General features: G+C 47.2%; 2 protein-coding genes across 2 annotated transcripts in view; one reads left to right on the plus strand and one right to left on the minus strand.

Annotated features, from left to right (window-relative positions):
* ATG13 (autophagy related 13) overlaps window positions 1–741 on the minus strand; it is a 97494-nt gene extending 96753 nt beyond the window's left edge. The window contains exon 1 of the mRNA XM_068260681.1: window positions 636–741. The gene's annotated coding sequence lies outside the window, so the exon portion shown is untranslated. The remainder of the gene's footprint in view (window positions 1–635) is intronic.
* On the plus strand, window positions 595–13363 carry HARBI1 (harbinger transposase derived 1). The gene is made up of 3 exons (XM_068260680.1): window positions 595–950; window positions 7490–8233; window positions 10630–13363. The coding sequence occupies exons 2-3, from the start codon at window positions 7564–7566 to the stop codon at window positions 11001–11003; spliced, it is 1044 nt and encodes a 347-aa protein (XP_068116781.1). The 5' UTR covers window positions 595–950; window positions 7490–7563; the 3' UTR covers window positions 11004–13363.
* Window positions 13364–19900: the final 6537 nt, after the last annotated feature.

Raw genomic sequence — 19900 nt, forward strand, 5'->3', positions numbered from 1 at the left:
ATAATAATAATATGGCAGGACATTATACTATGACTATGGTAGGATTAGAATGTGAGCTCCTCTGAGGACAGTCAGTGACATGACTATGTACTCTGTAATGTGCTGCAGAAGGTGTCAGTGCTATATAAATACATAATAATATGGTAGGACATTAGACTATGATTATGGTAGGATTAGATTGTGAGCTCCTCTGAGGACAGTCAGTGACATGACTATGTACTCTGTAATGCGCTGCAGGAGATGTCAGTGCTATATAAATACATAATAATAATATGGTAGGACATTAGACTATGACTATGGTAGGATTAGAGTGTGAGCTCCTCTGAGGACAGTCAGTGACATGACTATGTACTCTGTAAAGTGCTGCAGAAGATGTCAGTACTATATAAATACATAATAATAATATGGTAGGACATTACACTATGACTATGGTAAGGATTAGAGTGTGAGCTCCTCTGAGGACAGTCAGTGACATGGCTATGTGCTGCAGATGGTGTCAGTGCTATGTAAACACATGATGGGGGTGATGGTGGGGGTGGCAGTCAGGTAAGCCGTTGCAGCGCAGCAGGTCTCGGGAAGGGGCGTCAGACAGTTACATATAGCGGCAGGCGGAGGCCGGTGCTCGGGCAGCTCACCTCCAGGCATTAGGAGCAACCCCCGGTCTCCTCACACTCAGATCTCCGCCGCCATCTTTGTTGTTGTGTCGTCTGCTGACTCTCCGCCCATCCTGCCATTCGCAGCCGCACTTTCCACACCGGGGAATATTCCTAGCAGAGCCAAGCGGCCCCGGGGCTCCGCAGCTGCACTCCTATGAGAGGCTCGGTTCAGTGACGGCTAGTTTTGGATTTTTTTCTCGGCTGATTTTAGTTGGAGGGATGAGGAATCTGCCTCCGCGAATCGTCAGCCTGGCCTGAGCGCTGAACCTGATTCCAGCCTGCCTGTGTCTGACTGTGAGTATCAGGATTATTGTGCTTATAGTAATAATTATAATTATGGTTCTGGCTTCTGGTGTTGGTTCTGGCTGAGCTGCCCATGCACTGTGAGTCCTTATGTCCATACATCTGGCTACTTGGCGGCACCAATTTTCATCCAATTTGATTGTAATGAAATTGGATGAAAATTGGTGCCGCCAAGAGCATGCCCAATCGACAATGCAACCAATTTCAGGCCGAATGTGGTTGCATGTATCGGTCGGGCATGCTGCAAGATGTAGGGCCGACATGCTTGATCGGGTGTGCGGCAGTAACGACATGCGATATCGGGATGAGCGGCGAAAGTGACGGAACCCCCAGCACAGTCCCCCGCAGTGTAAATGTGCCCCGTGCAGTATGCATTACCTGTTGGTGTCCGCTGCTGGGACCGGCGTATACGAGGGCACCTGTGTAACATCACACACGCCCACGCCAGCAACCATGTGCGACACGTGTATAGACAGAGCTAGCGGTGGACACCAACAGGTAATGTATACTGCACGGGACACATTTTACGTTGGGGGAACAGCGGCAGATGCGGTGTCACAAGGTCGATTGCCAACGATCAATTCAAGGTCGGTCGGCACACCAATTCAAGTTCCCAAGCACATTTATTGAATGCACGGCATGACAATTGTTTCGGGGCCACGGAGGGTCCCCTTCATCAGATAAGTGCAGACATATGAGGTCGATTGCCAAGAGATGTCATGCTGAAATCAATCGAGAATCGGCTAGCAGTGTATGGGCAGCCAACAGATTTCTCTGTTGTCAGATTCGATCAGAGAGAGATCTGTCTCTTGGTTGATCTGCTCATAGATCTTCTGATGTATGGACACTTTTACCAGTTGCAATTGAATGTGCCTAATATCTGGTACACACCATGCAATTTCCCGTCCGATCGACCGATAATCTGACAGGAAGTTGCATCATGTGCACATGTGCTAAGTGTCCCCAATTGATAGGTTTGAAAAATCAATCCAGTTGTCAAACGGGAGAAGATCGAACATGACGAAAATTACACTGACCACGTCGTAGGGGGGTACAGGAGCAGCCAATCATTACACTGACCACATCGGGGGACACAGGAACAGCCAATCACTACACTGACCACATCGGGGGACACAGGAACAGCCAATCACTACACTGACCACATCGGGGGACACAGGAACAGCCAATCACTACACTGACCACATCGGGGGACACAGGAACAGCCAATCACTACACTGACCACATCAGCGGACACAGGAACAGCCAATCACTACACTGACCACATCGGGGGACACAGGAACAGCCAATCACTACACTGACCACATCGGGGGACACAGGAACAGCCAATCACTACACTGACCACATCGGGGGACACAGGAACAGCCAATCACTACACTGACCACATTGAGGGACACAGGAACAGCCAATCACTACACTGACCACATCGGGGGACACAGGAACAGCCAATCACTACACTGACCACATCGGGGGACACAGGAACAGCCAATCACTACACTGACCACATCGGGGGACACAGGAACAGCCAATCACTACACTGACCACATCGGGGGACACAGGAACAGCCAATCACTACACTGACCACATCGGGGGACACAGGAACAGCCAATCACTACACTGACCACATCGGGGGACACAGGAACAGCCAATCACTACACTGACCACATCGAGGGACACAGGAACAGCCAATCACTACACTGACCACATCGGGGGACACAGGAACAGCCAATCACTACACTGACCACATCAGCGGACACAGGAACAGCCAATCACTACACTGACCACATCGGGGGACACAGGAACAGCCAATCACTACACTGACCACATCGGGGGACACAGGAACAGCCAATCACTACACTGACCACATCGGGGGACACAGGAACAGCCAATCACTACACTGACCACATCGGGGGACACAGGAACAGCCAATCACTACACTGACCACATCAGCGGACACAGGAACAGCCAATCACTACACTGACCACATCGGGGGACACAGGAACAGCCAATCACTACACGACCACATCGGGGGACACAGGAACAGCCAATCACTACACTGACCACATCAGCGGACACAGGAACAGCCAATCACTACACTGACCACATCGGGGGACACAGGAACAGCCAATGGCAGTTCCTGTGCCACCCATGTGTCAGTATACAAAAAAAAAATTGTCAGATTTCCTTTGATCAGATGTGTAATAGCATCCTGTGAACCCAGTATAATGCCTGGTACACACCATGCAATTTTCGATATTACTGATCGGACAGGATGGTTTTTGCTGGTCAGTAAGGGGTAGGGGGTATCTATGACCCAGGGTTAGGCCCCTGCTAATGTTGTTCCCCACGAGTGCCCATGCAGTGTATTAGTGCAGTAAAGATACCCATACATCTAGCATTGATGGGCAGATTTGACAAAGAGACAAATCTCTCTCTGGTGGAATCTGATTTGAGAGAGATCTGTTGGGAATTCGTCTGAAACCGCCCGCTCGCCACTGCCCCCCCCCCCCCCCCAGTGTATAACTTTGCCCCCATGAGTGCATTTATACATTGTCCTATGTTATCCACTGGCGCAGTGCCCATCCGTCTTCTCGCTCCTCCATTTGTGCTTCACACATCACTCGTGTTTAGCACATGTCACGTGTGACATCACACACGCTATATGCCAGCGGTGTGTGAGACGAAATCTGGCAAAGGAAGCAACAAAAGATGGATGGGCACCGCATGGTGGGCGACACAGGACAGGTAATGTAGAAATGCACACATGGGGACACATTTATACACTGGGGGAACAGCGCCGAGGGTTTTGTCGCGTGTCCTGATATCCCTCGCCATTACCACATGGGACCAATTTTGGGCATGCTCTGGGTGGCACTGATTTCCATCTGATTCCATAATAATTATGGAATCGGATGGTCGATTGGCCATCCGATTCCATAATTAAAAGGCGCACCTTGCTCTGTGCTGCCGTTAGCTGCCTCTGCCTGTAGTGGCCAGGTGGAATGTGCCCGCGTGCGTACACTGCTGGTTCACGAGGTCACTACGGGCAGATGACAGCAGCACAGAGAAGGGAGCGTGCCAGCTGGAGAGGTGAGTGTTAGAGCGCTTCATTGTGCTGATACTCTGCATGGGGCCCAGGAAGAGCAGCATTAGCGGGGGGGGGGCATTAATTGATTGTTAAAGAAAACCTTTGAGATGAAAAAGAGAGACAATGGCTATCATTCATAAAGCATTACCGCATGTGCACAGCTGACTGTACCGAACACTTAGCAAAATGTAAATTCATAAAAGCTGTTACCGCATGAAAAGCTCAAATTATCGAGCAGTGAGGTAAATTACCGTCTTGTGCAGTGATTATCTCAACACGTCACTAAATGTCGATTCATACAAATTAGAGCAGGTGTTATTGGGACGGAGAATACCGCTTGCTCGGAGGAGGCGATAAGCATGCGGATAAGAGCAAAGTAGGCTGTGCAGGGAGCCGAAGTCTGTGTGAGTCATCTGTGCGAGTCTGTGCAGGGAGCCGAAGTCTGTGTGAGTCATCTGTGCGAGACTCTGCAGGGAGCTTAAGTCTCTGTGAGTCGTCTGGGCAGGGAGCCGAAGTCTCTGTGAGTCGTCTGGGCAGGGAGCCGAAGTCTCTGTGAGTCGTCTGGGCAGGGAGTCGAAGTCTGTGTGAGTCGTCTGTGCAGGGAGCCAAAGTCTGTGTGAGTCATCTGTGCAGGGAGCCGAAGTCTGTGTGAGTCGTCTGTGCAGGGAGCCGAAGTCTGTGTGAGTCGTCTGTGCAGGGAGCCGAAGTCTGTGTGAGTCGTCTGTGCAGGGAGCCGAAGTCTGTGTGAGTCGTCTGTGCAGGGAGCCGAAGTCTGTGTGAGTCGTCTGTGAAGGGAGCCGAAGTCTCTGTGAGTCGTCTGTGCAGGGAGCCGAAGTCTCTGTGAGTCGTCTGTGCACGGAGCCGAAGTCTGTGTGAGTCGTCTGTGCAGGGAGCCGAAGTCTGTGTGAGTCGTCTGTGCAGGGAGCCGAAGTCTGTGTGAGTCGTCTGTGCAGGGAGCCGAAGTCTGTGTGAGTCGTCTGTGCAGGGAGCCGAAGTCTCTGTGAGTCGTCTGTGCAGGGAGCCGAAGTCTCTGTGAGTCGTCTGTGCAGGGAGCCGAAGTCTGTGTGAGTCGTCTGTGCAGGGAGCCGAAGTCTGTGTGAGTCGTCTGTGCAGGGAGCCGAAGTCTCTGTGAGTCGTCTGTGCAGGGAGCCGAAGTCTCTGTGAGTTGTCTGTGCAGGGAGCCGAAGTCTGTGTGAGTCGTCTGTGCAGGGAGCCGAAGTCTGTGTGAGTCGTCTGTGCAGGGAGCCGAAGTCTGTGTGAGTCGTCTGTGAAGGGAGCCGAAGTCTCTGTGAGTCGTCTGTGCAGGGAGCCGAAGTCTGTGTGAGTCGTCTGTGCAGGGAGCCGAAGTCTGTGTGAGTCGTCTGTGCAGGGAGCCGAAGTCTGTGTGAGTCGTCTGTGCAGGGAGCCGAAGTCTGTGTGAGTCGTCTGTGCAGGGAGCCGAAGTCTGTGTGAGTCGTCTGTGCAGGGAGCCGAAGTCTGTGTGAGTCGTCTGTGCAGGGAGCCGAAGTCTCTGTGAGTCGTCTGTGCAGGGAGCCGAAGTCTCTGTGAGTTGTCTGTGCAGGGAGCCGAAGTCTGTGTGAGTCGTCTGTGCAGGGAGCCGAAGTCTGTGTGAGTCGTCTGTGCAGGGAGCCGAAGTCTCTGTGAGTCGTCTGTGCAGGGAGCCGAAGTCTCTGTGAGTCGTCTGTGCAGGGAGCCGAAGTCTCTGTGAGTCGTCTGTGCAGGGAGCCGAAGTCTCTGTGAGTCGTCTGTGCAGGGAGCCGAAGTCTGTGTGAGTCATCTGTGCAGAGTGCCGAAGTCTCTGCAAGTCTGTGCAGGGAACAGCTTGTAACAAAAGAGAAATATCGCCACACTTCTGCTGTACAGCTCAATGGGCTGCCGTAATTTACTGAACTTCAAAGGCAGCTGTGAAAATTTTTATGAATTAGCACACAAAGGTCTAAAATACCTAATGCGGTAATTTCCCGCCCAGATTTTTTTTACTGAACACACTTTTATGAATGATAGCCATTTCCTGTTAACAAATACCTTGGTAGAGGGAAGCCTCTGGACCTTTCAGCCGTGCCCCTCTCCACCTCGCCGTTCCTGCTCCATGATCTCTGAAGGTCAATGCTGAGCACAGAGGGAGGTACTGCTTGCTTGGCAGTTGGAGAAAGCCATGGTGTTTCCCACAATGCAATGAGGTTCACAGACAAGAAACTATCAGGTCCATGGCCATGAGATCACACTGTGGGAGGGGTTTCACCCCAATATCAGCCACAGAGACACCCCAATCCCCCCCCCCCCAACAATGATCTATTGCAGAAAAGTTAAACATTTGTTGTGGGAAAGGGGGTATCCGCTACTGAGTTAAAGTTCCTCTTTAACCCGAAAGGTTGTTTATTTTTTGCATCGAGCAACTTTCACCTCCCATTCGTTTTCCAATAACTTTATCACTACTCATCACAATGAATTGGTCTATATCCTGTTTTTTCCACCACCAATTAGGCTTTCTTTGGATGATACATTTTGCTAAGAATTATTTTATTCTAAATCCAATTTAACAGGAATATTAAGAAAGAAATGGAAAAAAAATATTATTTCTCAGTTTTTGGCTATTATAATTTGAAATTAATACATGCTACCGTAATTAAAACCCATGTATTTCATTTTCCCATTTGTCCCGCTTATTACGCCATTTAAATTCTGTCCCTATTACAATGTATGGCGCTGATATTTTATTTGGAAGTAAAGGTGCATTTTTTCAATTTGCGTCCATCACTATTTACAAGTCCATAATGTAAAAAAAATATATTAATATACTCATTTGACATGCATATTTAAAAAGTTCAGACCCTTAGATAACTGTTTATGGGTTTTTTCTAATTGTTACATTTTTTAATACAAAAAAAAAAATAAAAAAATATGTGGGTAATTTTTGGTGTGGGAGGTAAACAGCTAATTATGAATGTAAAAAAATGTATTTATTTATTAAAAAGTGGATGTGTGTGTAGTTTTACTATTTGGCCACTAGATGGCCACAGTGAAAAAGTCCCGGAAACGTGATCGTACGCTTCCAGGAAGAAGAATGAAGACGGGGAACTTTTTGATACTCAGAAAAACCGCAGCGACTGATGAGACACTGTCGGCTTTTCTGTGGTGGTGGTGGGGGGGGCCTTGATCAATGAAAGGGATTTATAATCCCTTTCATTGTTCGCTGGGCTAACGGCGGGAGCATGCGCTGAAGCGTGTGCGACCCGCTGGAGTGCATGCAGCCTAACTGGACGAGAATGTTCATCCAGTTGGTCTTAAGTGGGTAATTCTTTCTAAATGTATAATACAGTAAATATTCAAATAAAAGCATTAGTAAAACTGTTTCTGCATTACTAATGTAGTACGGCCTAATGGTATTCATAATGATTTATTCTGCTTATTGCATTTTCTCCAGTTATCCCTGATGTGAGATAGAAGAATACTTTGTTTTTGGAAACCATTGGAATTTGGATTGTAGTACCTGCCCACATGGCAGTCCCCATCACTGTCCTGGACTGTGACCTGCTGCTGTATGGCCGGGGCCACCGCACCCTTGACCGATTTCGGCTGGATGATGTCAACGATGAGTATCTGGTGTCCACCTATGGCTTTCCTCGCCCTTTTATAGACTACCTGGTTGAGCTGCTGGGCGGAAGCCTGTCCAGACCAACCCAGCGCTCCAGAGCCATCAGCCCGGAGACACAGATTATGGCCGCTCTCGGATTCTACACCTCGGGGTCCTTTCAGACTCGTATGGGCGACACGATAGGCATCAGTCAAGCCTCCATGAGTCGCTGCGTCACCAACGTCACCGAAGCCGTGGTGGAGAGAGCCTCGCAGTTCATACGGTTCCCCCAGGAAGAGGCGGCCGTGCAAAAACTCAAGGATGACTTCTACAACTTGGCCGGAGTCCCTGGGGTGCTGGGAATTGTGGACTGCATGCATGTGACCATCAAAGCCCCCAATGCAGAGGACCTGGCCTATGTCAACAGGAGGGGCTTACACTCCTTGAACTGCCTGCTGGCTTGTGATGCCCAAGGGTCTCTTCTCTGGGCTGAAACCCACCGGCCAGGCAGCGTACAGGATAACACGGTCCTGCACCAGTCAGAGCTCAGCAGTCTGTTTGAGACCAAAATGCACAAGGATGGTTGGATGCTTGGTAAGTCACTCACTCTCTGAGAACTGTGAAATAAAGCCGAAACTTAACCTCCCTGGTGCTATGATTTCTTCCTGATTTTGGGGTCTAAAAACAGTAAATTGTTTAAATTAGCTTTTAGACCCTAAAAGCAAGAACAAATCATACCCCCAGAGAGCCTGCAGCAGCCCCAGCACTTACTCACCTCCCTGGGATCCAGCGCTGCAGTTCTCCCTCCGTCCTCTGGGTGGTGCTGTAACCCTATACTGAGGCTCAGCTAAAACAAGTCCTGCAACATGACCATGATCCCATCAAGTCTACAACAGAATGGCATGAATCGGGAGTTTTGCTAAATTAATACACACATGACTAATGTTTGGGCACTGCTGTATGTTACAAGGCACAACGGTAATGCTGGGTACGCACGTTGCGATTTCCTGTTTGATCCGCGGGATCGATTTGATTATTTCCGACATGTTCGATCGGGTTTCGATCGATACAGCAGTTAATTTTGCATACTTAAAGGAATACTATCAATACCCAAGTGTTCTAAAATGACAATGTACAAATAATGTCTAAGTAGCTGTGTAAACATTTTCCTACTTTTCATGTTAAATATCAGAGGCAAAAGCTTTAATTAACTGTGTGTAGGATTTAGCTGTATTGGGACAAATCATTCGCAAAGGGGTGCCTGTTTCAATGCACAGCCAGTGTTGTTTTTTGCATATCAGACGACAGAGTATTTTTTAAGGTATGAAAAGCTGTGCTGTCACCGACAATTACACGTTTAAAACAAGTTACATTTCCTCTGCTCTCTGCAGACAGCTCAGAAACATGCAGCTTCTTATGAGAGCTCTCTCACACACAGTTACACAGAGATAACTACACTGTGAGGGAAACTCCCCTCATTAACTCTCCCGTCAGAAATGAGCAGACAGTGCAGTTCAGAGTGAAATGAATTTGTTACAGTAAACAAGATAAGCAAATGCAATGTATACATCATTATTTACCAGCACTTCATGGACTCTCTCAAACCCAGGTTAAAAAAGACGTTAATTGATAGTATCCCTTTAACATGCAAAATCGATGGCTGTATCGATCGAATATGTCAGAAATGATCGATCCTTAATCACAATGTGTGTACTCGGCGTAAGGCTCGGTTCTCACTTGGAGCTGATGCAAAACGGCATGGCATGTCCTTGCCGTCCATGCTGCGTCCTCGCCGTCCATGCTGCGTCCTCGCCGTCCATGCTGCGTCCTCGCCGTCCATGCTGCGTCCTCGCCCTCCATGCTGCATCCTCGCCGTCCATGCTGCGTCCTCGCCGTCCATGCTGCGTCCTCGCCCTCCATGCTGCGTCCTCGCCGTCCATGCTGCGTCCTCGCCGTCCATGCTGCGTCCTCGCCGTCCATGCTGCGTCCTCGCCGTCCATGCTGCGTCCTCTCCCTCCGTCTACTTTGATTGCTGCTTTTGGTTCCGCTGCTACTGACTCCTTCTCACTGACCGGAGGTCGGCAGGAGCACGGGGCCCCCCACTGGATTACAATAGGCTAATTTTCCTAGCAACTGGGAATTTTCATTGGTCCAGTATGAACTCCCTGTTGCTGAGGATTCCCATTGGTCTTTTACTAACCAATTGGGGTCCCCATGCTTCTGCAATGATCGGTTTACCGGCTTCTGGACCAAGTGGACAAGACAGAAGCAGCAGAACCGGGGGACACGTATCAGCGATCAGAGCGGACGTGGCGCCCAGCGTAGTGAGAACAGACACTGTCCTTTCTCATAGGCTTTAATTGCACCTGTGGACACAGCGTTTTGCGTTCCATTACAGAAAAATGCGGCAGGTCGGGAGTCGGCATTGTGGCAAACGGATCTGCTAGTGTTAGTGGACTCTAATTTTAAAGGACCATTGCAGTGAAAAAAGTAAGCTGTTAAAATCTGACAGAACCGACAAGTTTTGGACTAGTCCATCTCCTCATGTGGGATTCTCAGGATTTTTTTTGTTTTCAAAAGCATTTTCTTAAACTGCTAAAATAGTAGGATGCCAGCCTCCCTACATGTTGTCACACTATTTTGTCAGTTACACTTCACAACTGCCGTTCAGAAAATGCTTATGAAAACAGAGAAAACTCGGAGAACTCAGAGGAGATGGGCTAGTCCAAAACCTGTCAGTTCTGATAGATTTTAACTTGCTTTTTTTTCGCTGGAGTGGCCCTTTAACAATAGGATCCACTTCCTGCTTTTAGTGAAGGGGCAGAAAACATACTGCATGGTTATGTTTTCTGCACAAGTGGGAACTGCGCCTTCCCCTCATTTCAGGCTGGAATTCTTGTCACAGACATTACTGGCATCATGTTGCTGTCTGACGTTCTTTTACTGATATTTGTGATTCATTGTAACAGTTTGTCTGTTTTTCCCACCAGGGGACAGCGCATTCCTCCTGCGGCCTTGGCTGATGACCCCCGTTCAGATGCCGGAGAGCCCGCAGGAATATCGTTACAAGATGGCCCACGCCGCCACCCACAACGTCATGGAGCGCACCCAGCGGGCCCTGCGGCACTGTTTCCGCTGCCTAGACGGCTCCCGGGCGACGCTGCAGTACTCTCCTGAGAAATCATCGCAGATCGTCCTGGCCTGCTGCATACTGCATAACATCGCTCTGCAGCACGGCCTGGACATCTGGGGGGACTCGGGCTGTGCCGCCCTGGAGGCAGACGAGGACTGTCACAATATGGAAGCTGTAGACACAGAGGCCTACCGCATGAGGCAAGAACTGGTCCTCACACATTTCAGCTGATCGAAAGCAAACTGTCACTCAGAGCAGGATCATCCACCAGGCGGACTAGGCAGGTGCGTGGGGCCTAGTGCGTGTCAAGGGGCCCACCTGACATCTTCTCTGACCACTCTTTACTTCAGCTTTACAAAACCTCAAATCTACCTTTCCTAGAGCTCTTTATCCATCTCGGTGACGTAGCGGTTTGCACTCTTGCCTTGCAGCGCTGGATTCCCATTTTGAATCCCAGCCAGAGCACTATCGGCACAGAGTTTGTATGTTCTCTCTATGTCTGTGTGGGCTTCCTCTGGGCACTCTGGTTTCCTCACATATGCCAAAAACATAAAGTTAAGTTAATTGGCTATCCCCAAAATTGTCCCTACACTACAATACGTACACTACACAATACATACATAGACCTATGACTGGCAGGGATTAGATTGTGAGCTCCTCTGAGGGACAATTAAGTGATGAGACAATATAATCTGTACAGCGCTGCGGAAGATGGCGCTATAGAAATACAAAATAATAAATAATCTCTGCTCAGCAACATGATCTGCGTCTGGAAGTAGCAGAAAAACTTAACGCAATCACTGTCATTTTCCCCCATAGCTGATTTCTGCTTCCTGTTTCTATTTTACTGCTTGGGAGATTCCATCTTGTAGATGTCGACCCTATGCACAGAACAGGGAGAATTTGCAGCAATTGTTTATTCTTCCATACTCTGTGTCAGACAGAGTTGAAGCATAAATTTAGGCAAGACAGAAAACCTTCGGTAAGTACCTCGACTGGTACTTCTGGATGGGACAGCGTAACCGCAGCACAAGAAAAGCAGAGGGCTTAGGCAAGAGTTTTTAGCAATAGGTCACACCTGTTTAGAATCTCCATTATTATTATTTATTGTATTTATAAAGCGCCAACATATTACGCAGCGCTGGACATTAGTTTAGGTTACAGACAATATTTAGGGGTGACATACAGCAATATGACAATACCTGAATACAAGAAAGACCAGATCAGGCAGCACAGTATGAATACAAGGTAATGCTTAGTCAGTCACTGGAGGGGAGCATGGAGATTAGGCAAGTTAGGTTCACTCAGATTCATAGCATGGGTTTACACTTTACAGTAATGGAGGTGGACCCTGCCCAAAGGCTTACAAAGGACACGAAAGGTAGGGGACCAGAGTTCAGCTGTGGGTTTAGAGCACTTGTGAGGGGTGGTAGGCCAGAGTGAAAAGGTGAGTTTTGAGGGCCTTCTTGAAGATGTTGGAGGTGGCTGCCCTAATGGGTGGAGGTAGGGAGTTCCATAGTGTTAGAGCAGTCCTGGAGGCGTGCATGGGACTGTGTGATGTATTGTTTATATACCAGTAAATGCCGATTGCAAACAGCACCCAGCATCCAAAGCAAGGAAGGTGCTCCCCCCTCCCATATAGTTTAAAGTACAATATTTAATTATAGGAGGAAGAACAATGTGGGTATATAGAATTAAATAAGTGTGTCATTCCTCCAAATTCTGTCATTTAAGGCAGGCCCAGACCGCAGTGTATTGATGTACCACACTGACCCGACGTTGTCCCACAGTACACTATACACTATCTGTCAATGGCTGCTGCTTATCCTCCTCTGTCTCCGGGCGCAGTCCTTCGTCCATACGACGAACGTACGGGTGAGTGTGTGACATCACACGCGATCCTGTCACTCCGGCAACCACGTGGGGCGCATGTATGGACGAAGGACCGCTTCCGTAGACAGCAGAAGATAAGCAGCAGCCACGGACAGGTTATGTATAGTGCACCGGGGGAGCATTACGCATAGGGGGGCAGCGTCTGGGGGTTCGTCGCTCGTCCCGATACCACTCGCTGTTACCGCTGCGCACGTGATCGAGTAAGTCGGCCCTACATCTTGCAGCATGTCCGACCGATTAATGCGACCAATTTCGGCCCAAAATCGGTCGCATAGTTGATCAGGTATGCACTTGGCGGCCCCAATTTTTATCTGCTTATAATTATCAAATCAGATAGTCGATTGGCCGCCAAGTCGCCTGATGTATGGCCGCTTTACTTTTGAAACACAGAATAAATTGATCAAGGTGGGAACTTTACTACTGTGACCACAGTGGGGGTGGGGCTGAAGGTGTCACAGCCAATCCAATCATCATGAAAATGAAACTGATTATTGACTGAAGCTTGTAGAACGTGGATGACATTAGATTTGAAGAGTAGAATCATATTTTTGCTGGTGAGTGGGAGGAGTTTGGACAGCACAGGGCGGGGAGTCAGGAGTGGTAAATATCCGAGTTCTCATGAGATAATGAGAAATGCAACTTCAGGTTTTGTATTTTCCATTTCTAAGGAAAAGTAACATTAAATACATGAAGCAATACATTGGTTATTCGTGTCTTTTTGTGTCTGGATCTACCAAAGGAACAAATCAACAAAAGCATATTTACTGTATATTTTATTTTTTCACTGACTTTCTTCAGTGTGTGTGTCCCCACATTATTATTCCTTTGAAAGAAATTCCACCCGGAAACTGTGAATCCAGCGCAGGAAACTTGGGCGCACAGGGAGTAACTTTGGCACCCTCAGAAGACTGAGCTGAAGTAACATTTAAAACACAATAATTCGGAAGCCACATTATATCAGCCTGAAGGGGGAATAGTAATGAACACGGCCGGGACTAGTGCAGAAGCAGGATCGGCCATATGCCGCCTGTATCCTGCGCCCAAGTCTACCGCGCCGATTACTCCTCCCCCCCCTAAAAAAAAACAACCTTCTTAATTTGTACTTTTTGTTGTTTGGAGATTTATTTCTCTTCTCTGCAGATCAGACCAGGGCCCATAAGCAATTAACATTTTCTCCTACCGTAAGAGATAATTTTTCATCTTCTTTTTAAAGAGACACTGAAGTCTCTTTAAAATCCGTTTTTTATAACAGAATCCTGTTTAACATATTAGCCCTAACTAAACTGCCGCATCCCCGCGGCTGTAAGCTATCTAAATCCCCCCCTAACGCGCCATCCCTCTCTCCTGCAAAATGCACGACTTTCTTGGATGTGGATTTTGCTGCCAGCATTAGCTTCTGTGTGAGGCAGAGCTATGAGACGCAGCTCTGCCTCACATGTGTCTGTCAGCGGTGGATCCCCGCCTCTCCCCCGCCCCTCTCAGTGAAGGAAGACTGAGAGGTGGTGGTCTGGGCTGACAGATGCGCTGAGAGGCAGAGCTGCAGCTCATAGCTCTGCCTCTCACAGAAGCGCTGCCCGGATTGCCCCCCGGGGAGTTAGGGGAGATTTAGTTAGCGTAGAGCGGCGGGGATGTGGCTGTTTAGGTAGGGCTATCATGTTAAAGGGAATTTTGTAATAAACAGATTTTTTTTAGAGACTTCAGAGTCTCTTTAAAATAACTTTTTTTGTATTTTCTCGCTTGCTGGAGTTTTAAAGGGCATTATATTGAGAAGATGTGAACATATCACTTAGGTGAAAACTTAGGAGGAAATGTTAATTGCCTATGGGCCCTGGACTGTTTCAGGTTCTGTGCCAAACTAAGGCCGGTTTCACACTGCGGATTGGCGGTAGCGGTGCGCATCGTCAAAAACAAGCCTTTGGGGATTACCGCATTAATACACTGTAATCTCCGTCTGGCAGCAGGACAAGCAGGAAGTGAGGCTCTCTAGCTTTCACTTCCTGTGGCCAAAAGGAGGAAATGCGCAGAAGTGTATTGCTAAAATACGCTTTGTGCATGCGCAACGTGAATACTCAAAGCGGTCAATTAAAAATACACATGCCACCATAGACTTACATGACTTCTGGTCTGCCGCGCAAATCAGCCATTGACTTAGGTATGCGCTTGCGCTAGGGAAATTGCGCACTGCATGTTCTATGAAATAGACTTTCATTGCATTAGCGTTAGGTTGCGGCGAAAAACTCTAGCGGACTGCACCAGTGTGAAAGGGCCCTACAGGTTACCTGCAAACCGTACAGCACAGAGGCAGTTGTTCGAGGCTAGATAAGCATCCAAGCCTCATACATACGAGGACTGTCGCCTGCTGTGATTGGACAGTTTGCAGAGCCTGATCACCCACAAGGTAAACTAGGCAGATGCCTGGGGCCTAGTGAGTGTCTAGGGGCCCAGTTGCCACCTTGTTTGATTTCCCTTCTCACTTCCATCCTTACCAAAATATCATTTTGGAAGTAGAGAGATGCCAACCTGGTAATATCCCTAGGGCCTCATTTGACCTTAATCCATTTTGGGGCAGTCGACAGGGGCGGACTTATGTACAGACTTGTCACTAGCCTAGAGGCTATCGATGCATCATTTACTATGGTGAGTGGAGGAGGGATGATGTGCTACATATGACAGAGTGGCTTCCGCTGTTCAGGGTGAGTAGGGGAACAATGCGTTTGGGGTTGGTCAGCCTGTTATACAAAACAGCATGGAGAAATTAATTCCTAGGGAAGGTAATTATAATTCTTATTAAAGTGGATCCGAGATGAACTTTTACTCATTGCATCATTGTGTTCCTTTCCCATTGTTTATAGGGCATTCCTCAAGCCAAATACTTTTTTTGTTTTTGTTTAAATACTCTCCCTATAAACTAAACAAGCCTTGCCCACAGCTTTTCAGAGAGCCTTGGCATTTTCAGACAGTAGCAAGGGCTCCTGGGAGCTCAGTCTGGGCAAGAGAAAGGGGAGGTATTACTAGCCAGAGACTTCAGAGGCAGATAGGAGGATCGGGATTAGGTTTTTTTCACAGGCTGACTGCTGAAGATGCAGATAAGCTTGCCTATGTGTAATGTTTACAAACAACATGTATCACAGGAAGAAATAATCATATTCTATTGAAGCTGTTTGCAGCTAGATTTGCTGTAGATAAGATATATAGACAAGTTACTTGTTATAGTTAGTTTTTCATCTCGGATCCGCTTTAAGGAAAATAAAGGCTGTATAGACACATCCACTATAGCATGTAATAGAATGCGGAAAATGTGAAAATGCGGTTTGCACACAGCAGCATGCGTCTGGTGTGGCTGGGTCTGTTAGTTCACACAGGTTGAGGAATACTGAGAGGCAAAACCTTTGACAACCGAGGAGGAATCAGCTGACCAGGTTGGTCAGCTGACCTCAGAGCAAGTGACTATTGGTTGATCACTGATGGGTGGCGCCGGAGAGCGCCGCTCTATATATAGTTACTGCTGGTCAGTCTCGGGTTGTCTGCCGTTGCGAACACTTATGTGAAAGCACTCAGACCATAGTCAGATCCTACAGTGTGTTAGAACCAGGAGGACCTGGGAATTCACACTGAGCCAGATTACTTCTGTGTTATCATTGTGTTATACTTCAGACTAGTTCCATGGTGTTGAGACCACGGACCTCACACCCAAGACTAGGGATTCTGTGTTATCATTGTGTTATACTTCAGACTAGTTCCAGGGTGTTGAGACCACGGACCTCACAACCAAGACTAGGGATTCTGTGTTATCATTGTGTTATACTTCAGACTAGTTCCAGGGTGTTGAGACCACGGACCTCACACCCAAGACTAGGGATTCTGTTATCATTGTGTTATACTTCAGACTAGTTCCAGGGTGTTAAGACCACGGACCTCACACCCAAGACTAGGGATTCTGTGTTATCATTGTGTTATACTAAAGACTAGTTCCAGGGTGTTGAGACCACGGACCTCACACCCAAGACTAGGGATACTGTGTACCATCATATTATACTCCAGACTAGTTCCAGGGTGTTGAGACCACGGACCTCACACCCAAGACTAGGCATTGTCTGATTATCTGTTGCCGACCTGGCTTGCCCGACCCTGAGAGCTATCTCTCTCCTTTAAGAGATAGTCTCCAGACCTACTAGTAACATCCACCTTCCAGGTGTCACTCAGTCAGGTCCTTCCTACTTTCAGCCTGGGGCTCCACCCCGTTGGAGGTCCCAGGCTGCTGGAAGCTTTTTGCACTTCCCACCCATACTGCCAAAGACCACCTGCTCCTTGGGTGGTCCAACTCAAAGTCAATACTGTTGCACCAAACACTCACACTATATAGGTGTCCAGAGGTTAGTTATACTTGGATTATCGGTGATTCTGCAGATCATCAATAATCAGGTATATATCTGTATTCTTGGTGATACTGCAGATCACCAATAATCAGATTCTCTCTGTGTGCTGACACCGATCGTTACATAGCATTTGTGGTTAAAGTGGATCCGAGATAAACTTTTACTCATTGCATAATTGTGTTCCTTACATATAGTTTATAGGGCATTCCTCAAGCCAAATACTTTTATTTAATGTTTTAATACTCTTATTCCCTATAAACTAAACAAGCCTCGCCCACAGCTCATAGTGCCTTGGCAGTCCATGTAGTAAGGGCTTATGGGAGCTCAGTCTGGGCAGGAGGAGGTTACTAGCCAGAGATTTCAGAGGCAGAGGGGAGTGAGCTAAGGGCTGGAGATGCAGTTGAAGCTTGACTGTGTGTAATGTGACAAAACATGGCTGCTGTCATTGTATCACAGGAATAAACATGAAACCGTTGAAGCTGTTTGCAGCTAGATTTGCTGTGTTAACTATCTAAACTTTAGATAAGATATATAGACAAGTTACTTGTTATAGTTATTTTTCATCTCGGATCCACTCACATAATCAGTTGGTATGCGTTAGTGTGCGTTAGTACGCGTCAGTGCGCTTTAGTATGCGTTTTTTCCATAGCAGTGCATTGGGAAGAAGATTTCAGTTAAAATGCATATAGTGTGAACAGTGCCCTAGGAAAACATGGGCATTACTTTGAAAATCAGTATTCTTTCAGTTATAACTGAGAGCAACTGATTAAGTGTAAATGGGGCCTTAGGTTAATGGAACAAATTCTCAAATTCTGATAAAAGGCCCTTGAGCACTTAAAGGGGCCCATTCACACCAGGGCGATTAGCGGGTGATTCCCGCTAATCGCAGAAGTGCTATCGCTTTTTAAAGCACTAGCGCAATTGTAACCATATGGCAGTGATCTAACTGCTGTGATTGCTGCCGATCGCGGGTGTTTCGAGATTGCGGGTGTTTCGTGATTATTGGCAATCGGAAAATGTGTTGCCTGCAGCATTTTCTCGCGATTCTGGAACGATCGTGATACAGTGCTTATAAAACACTGATCGCGATCGCCAGGAATCGCGAGAGTGTACATGGATTTTACCGCGCTAATCGCGGTAAAATCACCCGTGCAAAACAGTAGCAATAAGCACTACCATTTTGCCACTTTTAAGAGTGAATGGGGCCTTAGAAAGAGCTACTGCACACCAGGCTCAATAGATGCATAGCCAGGAGGGAGGGGAATCCTTAAAGAGGAACTCCAGTGAAAATAACATAATGAAAAAAAAATGCTTAATTTTTACAGTAATTATGTATAAATGATTTAGTCAGTGTCTGCCCATTGTAAGATCTTTCCTCTCCCTGATTTACATTCTGACTCTTATCACATGGTGACATTTTTACTGCTGGCAGATGAGTTGATGCTGCTTGCTTTTTTAGCAGTTGGAAACAGCTGTTATTTCCCACAATGCAACAAGGCTCCCAGTGTGATGCCAGCACCATGGTCCTGACATCACACTGTGGGAGGGGTTTCACCACAATATTAGCCATACAGAGCCCCCTGATGATCCGTTTGAGAAAAGGTAAAGATTTCTCATGTTAAAGGGGGTATCAGCTACTGATTGGGAGGAAGTTCAATCCTTGGTTTCGGCTTCTCTTTAAGACACCACACATAGTTATGATGACAGGAGAGTCAAATTAAAAGGAGGGGGGGAGGAGGGAGATGTCCAGCCGGGGTTGCCACAATGCCAGGATGGAAATGTGGCTTAAAATAATTGAGTCTTAAAGGGAACCTGAACTGAGAAAAATGATTTAAAATAAACACATGATGTAGCTGCAAGTGAATGTAAAGCCCAATCTACACGATACGATTCTTTGTACGATTCGATTACGATTCTATTTACGATCCAATTATATCCGACATGTCCGATCGGTTTCGATTCAATTCAGTTCGATTTGCCATTGTTTTGCTAGGTCAAATCGAATTGAATGGAATCGTATCCTGATCGGACATGCTGGATTTAATCGGATCGTAAATAGAATCGTAATCGAATCGTACAAATAATCGTATCGTGTAGATTGGGCTTTACATAGTTACCTCGCCGTCAGTTCCTCTCAGAAACTCACCATTTTTTTTTTTCTTACAGTGATCCCTTCCAGTTCTGACAAGATTTTGTCAGAAGTGAAATATACCAGTTGCTGTCAGTTATATATCAGCAACTGTCAGTTACAACTGCATGTGCAAGGTAATGTCCATGTTTCCCTATGGCTCAAGTGGGCGATATAACAGTATAACAGTGTGCTGACCAGGAAGCTGTTATGGGGTAATGGCCATTTTCAATATGGAGGATGGAGAAGTCCATTGATCACAGTGGAAAAACAGGACGCATGAGAGGAGAGAAAGAGATTGGTAAGGGGACTACACAGGAGGTAAGTATGACTTGTGTATGTTTATTTTGACTTTTAATTTTCAGTTCAGGTTCTCTTTAAGTCATTAATTTGGGGATGTGAGTTTTTATTCATTTACCCCATACCTTATAGAACTTCTTGGGACATTCCTGTTATCGTATGTCACTTTATACAATGGCAGGACCTTGTTAACAGATAGGGCTTGATTCACAAAAGAGTGCTAACTGTTAGCACGGCCGTTTTCGCGCGAATTTTCGCATTGCGCGCGATCGCGAATTTTCACACGAAACAATAACGTTTTCGCACGCAAACGCGAATTTACGCGCAAAAACGTTATCGATTCCGCGGTAAAATGCGCGTTTCCGCGCGAAACCGCTATCGTTTCGTGCAAAAATTCGCGATCACGCGCAATGCGAAAATTCGCGCGAAAT

Source organism: Hyperolius riggenbachi, chromosome 11, assembly GCF_040937935.1.
Source record: "Hyperolius riggenbachi isolate aHypRig1 chromosome 11, aHypRig1.pri, whole genome shotgun sequence".
Lineage (NCBI taxonomy): Eukaryota > Metazoa > Chordata > Amphibia > Anura > Hyperoliidae > Hyperolius > Hyperolius riggenbachi.

Coding starts and splice junctions, on each gene's coding strand:
- HARBI1 (XM_068260680.1), top strand. CDS start 7,564: ATGGCAGTCCCCATCACTGTCCTGGACTGTGACCTGCTGCTGTATGGC. Junction 8,234..10,629: donor CAAGGATGGTTGGATGCTTG/GTAAGTCACTCA, acceptor TTTTCCCACCAG/GGGACAGCGCATTCCTCCTG.